Source organism: Opisthorchis viverrini (assembly GCF_000715545.1).
Source record: "Opisthorchis viverrini unplaced genomic scaffold opera_v5_233, whole genome shotgun sequence".
NCBI lineage: Eukaryota > Metazoa > Platyhelminthes > Trematoda > Opisthorchiida > Opisthorchiidae > Opisthorchis > Opisthorchis viverrini.
Window position 1 is genome coordinate 156470 of NW_008751886.1, and position 5301 is coordinate 161770.

The 5301-nt window shown below is 42.8% G+C and overlaps 1 protein-coding gene across 1 annotated transcript in view; it reads left to right on the forward strand.

Moving 5' to 3' along the window:
* T265_08637 (hypothetical protein) overlaps positions 1-2511 on the forward strand; it is a gene marked incomplete at both ends in the record, with an annotated part of 11806 nt that extends 9295 nt beyond the window's left edge. The window contains one exon of the mRNA XM_009174503.1: positions 2173-2511. Coding sequence (XP_009172767.1) covers positions 2173-2393 — 221 coding nt within the window. The remainder of the gene's footprint in view (positions 1-2172) is intronic.
* Positions 2512-5301: the final 2790 nt, after the last annotated feature.

The window sequence follows — 5301 nt, forward strand, 5'->3', positions numbered from 1 at the left end:
GACCAGGATATATATATATATATATATATATATATAATGAAAACACAGAGAGATACGAAGACTCGTATGGTACGCACTTGTCCCTCACCATTAAGGCAGTAATCTTTTCACCTAACATGTTGCTCCCTAAAAGGTTCCGCCGTCATACCGATACCACCTGATTCGGTCAGGTGAATAACGGCTCACTTAATACCTTGTTGGGGAAGCCCCTTAAATTGTGGGCAACTCTGAGGCTTAATTCTCCATCCTAAACTGCTGCAAGAAACAGCAGATTTGTATGATTTTCTGCCCTAATTCCGGCACCACGATCATGTATGACTGATCCTTTTTGTAAAAACCCTTACACGGAAGTGTGACGACTGTCAAAGAACGGTATAGATGTTCGTCCTTAATGGCTATTCTTCCTTGGAGGAAGCTCCCAAACACATAGCACCCATTGAAAGGGATGACAACACATAGGAATTCATATACGACTTCTGACAGCTGCTGGAGAAGATACTTTGTCCCGTACCTAACAGGGAACCAAGAGCCATAATCTAGAGGGGTTGCGAACTTGGTTTCTTGAACTTTCACTTCTGAGCGAAGCATATGTGGCGAATCACCCGATAAATGTTTGACACCGTTCAGATGGATCGTGCTGCATTTCGCATGTGCGGTTGGTCCAGACTCCAGACGAGGAGTTATGGTGTCCTCTGATCAGGACTGTACCAGTTTGTCAGCATGACGCCTGTCATAAGCCTGCGTCGGGTAAACAAATATTATCTCAGGTTATATAGACAGCTGCTTGACAACCGCGTGGGGGCCCTATTTGGTACTCTTAGCAAGGCGCATAGACGAAACTCTGATACTGAGGATGACTTTAGTCTGTATTCATCGCACCCTTCTTGGAAGAGGGATCCTTATATCGCTGTATGATTACTAAGCATTGCTGATGTTCTACTGGCCATACTGATGAAGAGGAGTGGATGATGTACTGAAGTACTTCATATTTCAATAAGAACAAAACTGCATCACTTGTTAATCTTTCCGCGAGATCCTAAAAATGGCCTCTAAGTTAACGTCAGTCGATTTTTCTGTTTGTTTGCCGGAGTGAAGACATTTTTACGTTTGCTAGAGTTTCAAACATCGTTTCCTATTTCCTCTGTTGCATTATATAATTCTTACCTTGTGAGTGCGCAAGATACACGCTCTCTTTTAGTCAAGTCAAGCCACTTGACCACTGCTGCATGGAATTTCATATTCACCTCATAAGGTTAACCTGAGGTGTTTAGTATGACAGGAAGTGTTTGTTTGACATAAAGAGACCATGATTTCGATCCTCTTCGAGTCACAGATAAACTTAGCCTGCAAACCTACACGTATTACTCCTAAAACTTTCTTTAGCGAAACAACTTATTTACGGGCAAATTAAGGCGTGGTCTCCTAAACTGAGAAAGTACTAGAAGTTACGTGCTTTTTATTCCACAATATAACCCTCTATAAAGAGGCAAATTGTTTTACCTTTGTCTCAAAGCTAAACTTTTAGTCATGCGGTGGATTTAGAGTCATGTTGGTCTTTTTTATTTGGAAGGAATTTATGTGAAATAATTCGATCAGCCCAGAGCGGCTCTGCGACTTCAGTCAGTGCGCTAAAGCTGCGCATCAAGGGAGCAAACTCTTCAGGCAGAATCCCTTTCAGCTTGTTTGCCGAAGTTTCCAATAATGACGGGGCATTTCTCAAGAGGGGCTATTTTCCGTCAAGCAGAGATATGGTTCATTAGCCGGTCGACGGGATGCTTCCCGGGGCAATCTGTCAGGTGATTCTTCTCACTTTAGGGCTTCTCACCTGTGGTGTTCAATTATTTCTATTTATTTATTTAAAAACGGGTGAGATTCGCCTGCTTTTATTAGTTGTGGTGTAGATCACAGTGCCTCGCTCGCAAACGTGAAGCCATATAGTGACCTGTTAAATGTGAATAATTCAATCATTTGTAAATTTAGTGTCAGCTGTACGAAAAAGACATGAAGAATCCATCGATAATTTTCATTTTCCATGTAAAGCAACGGTCAATGAAGATACCAGAAAGCTTAGTCTCTCTGGGTCGTTTAGAAGTTCGTTTGTAAGTCAGTCGAAATGAGTGAAGCCTAAAGATCAACATTAAACTGTGGTCTCATCCATATTGTCTTTATCAGGTGGAGACGCCACGTTCCTGACAACGTATTTCAGTGTGAGACAGAATGCAATCACTTCAGGCATAGCCAATGCGGCCGTTGCTTGTGGGGTAATCACTGTCATCTGGGGCTTTATCTTCCGAACTGCCCTTTACCGACCACTCCGAATGCTCTTTACCAGGACAGCGACAGGTGTGCAACAATTCAGGCGGAGGCGAACAACAATCGTAAGGATTGACTGAGTCAACAAAAAGGGTCTCAATAAAGATACATCCTCCGCGGTGTGCGACCACCTTTGGTGTTTGCTGTTTGTCACGTCAAGCGATGTTTTTAACATACTGCATAAAATCTACTTTTATCGATGAACCTATGGCTTTTACAGCACATTCTTAAGAAGATAACCGTATGTTCTAACCAGCTCAGACCAGTGGCCTGGAGACACCAATGGTCTAATCTGTCAGCCTCCCTATATTCTCTGAATTTAGAGTTCACGTTTCTGACCCATAAAGCAGTGTGTATCACATGGCCACAGCATCTACTCTGCCACTGACAGACGAACTGAGGACAAGTAGGTGTCGGAGGTTGACAAAGGCTGAACTTTCCTTCTCTATCCGACAGGTAATCTCTACTCCAGCAAGCCTGTCGTATACTCCTACGAGCCCACAGGAGGTAGCGTACGGTGTCTTCGTAGGGGACATAAATTTGGAAGAAGCACTCCTGATCACCAGACACCACCAAATACCTGATGTCCAACAGAGTAAAAAAACCTCAAGCCAAGAAAAACTGCCAACTTTGAAAGTTTCAAAGAATGAAGGTGTACAAGAACTTGCCTCAATGACGTAACGAAAAAGGTCGTTCAATTTTAACACGACTTCGGTGCCTAGCTACCCTGCTACTCGAATAAAGCGTGGAGGTGGAGATAGTGTCAAGTTGCCAAAGCATAGATATGAGTAATTGAGATACTGCGGTTGGGTTCAAACCACACCTTCCAGTCAGAATGTTAGTGCCGTAACCAGGGAGCTTTCCCGATCTCAATTTGTTACGGTTGAAGAATCCCTAAAACTTAATTCGCAAGAGTTCGTCTCTTCCGATAATTGATCAACCTGTGCAAACTCATTTTAGAGAGCGCCTTGAAAGTGGCTGATACCAGGCTGATGCCATGATGATTTCTTGTGTCCGCTTTGAAGATTGCGGTGACGGCCTAGAAGCTACATCCAACTGGCATTCAGTTTTCGTCCCAAACCTTCCGTAGTATGAACTTCGGACTGCTCACCATGGCTTCACCAACTCTGGAGATGAAGGAGTGCAGCTCATCCGGGTGGGGTGCCTTTTGTGTGACTGGAGTAATATTTCGTACTGCATTGCTGTTATTGACGGCCGGATGGTTTCAATGTTCTATTCAGACACGTCGGTTTCTTCCGAACGGAGTGTTGAATGAGGCTAGCTGAACTACTGTTTATAGCGTTCAGTCCGCGACTCGAGACGAAGATTTTGGAGAATAATTGCCATTTTTTTATATTTCATATATTGTTCCGCTTATCGGCTAATCGAATCAGCTGAAATGGGGTGCTGGTCCCGGCAGCGAAGAACTATTTCATCTCTTAGACTTTCGCTATGCTTTAGACCTCTCTGTTACCCCTTGCTTGCTTACCCTTACCACTTGCTTTTTCTTATCCGAGATTTTGAGGGATCTGCGTACGCCACCATAACTATTAGCTGCTGGTATGGTCTTTCTGGAAGCAATAACACCTGCTGTCAAGTCGGACGGCCCGATCAGATACGACTAAAAGCTAAGGGCGTGGCATTTGAAGCAGCTTCCATTCAACCTTCTTCGCCATCAGAATGAAAAAGCTTCCAGCTGATGTATTTCACAAGATCATTGCAGTATTGAAGCTCCAACACCACGACAAGGTGGGAGCTCTATGTCGGTAATGACACGAAGTAAACAAATCTGTCAGAAACACAATAAAAGTGGGGAATGATTGTTGAGATACTTCCGCCGAACGGCTCAAACTTCCATTTCTGTCTGTTTGGTGACCTGGCTCCCGGAGATATAAACCCCCTTCCCAACGCTTCAGCGTCTGCAATCAGCTACTTGTTTTCGATTTTGGTCTCATCCTAATCGAAGCGTACTGTAGTGCTCCAGACCGTTTCACGAAAATGCAAGCACAAACTAACGTTGCAATATTTTAAAAAAATTAGTTTGAAGGCTTCACCTTAGAACAGTCTAGAATATTAGGTTTGTTTTTTACGTTTGCGTGCACTTCAAAAATGTCAGGGACTGTCTGACGTAGCGACGTGTATTCCTCGCTCATTTTTTGCCGAATTAGGTAATCTAGACCTTGACCAAACTTCGAGTTTGACGAAAATGACATGCTGTTAAGTTAACAAAACAATCCAGTGTGCTTCGAAAGACAGTAAAGTCATGATTTGATGAGATGCTGGCACCGCCTCGAATCAAGAGTCAACAAATCTTTATATCTCTTGCGTCCGTCTGAAAAGCAGATATCTGCAAGCAGCCAAATCCAATTTCACCATTTGTGTACTTTCAAAATTTAGGGATGCGCCCATCTAACAATATACAAGATATCTTGACTTCGGACTGTTATTTCCGAAAAGTCTGACTGATGAACTTAGCTAGTTTAGCAAGCCTTCCGGGATAATGATTCTTAGACTGAATACACCACTTGCTGGCGACATTAGGGGAAATGGATTCCACTTAATCCAAAACTATGGCCTACATTGAGTCGGTACTTCTCAGGTACTTCTTCGCTAGTCTGTTCATCAAGTTTGGTCTTTGGATTGTAAACATTTCATCACCAATCATGCGGGTTTATCAGGCCTTGGAACGATTTGGCGTCAGTTACTCAACTAAGCAGTTGCCTTTACTTCTGGCTATTTCTTCAATAAGAGCAACTGGATACAAAAACCCCAGATATATGATTTTTAATTGAGTAACTGAACAGAACTGATGTGGTAGACTGTATTAACTTGTTATGTATGCTCACGACAGCGGATTTCTTGTCCTACATTCATAGCAGTATCAAACCAAATCATCTCAGAAAGAACAAAACGATATACAAAACATTATTTTCTTGGAATCTTGTTCGAAAATCATAAAAAACGACCTCAATTTTCCAACATAGGACA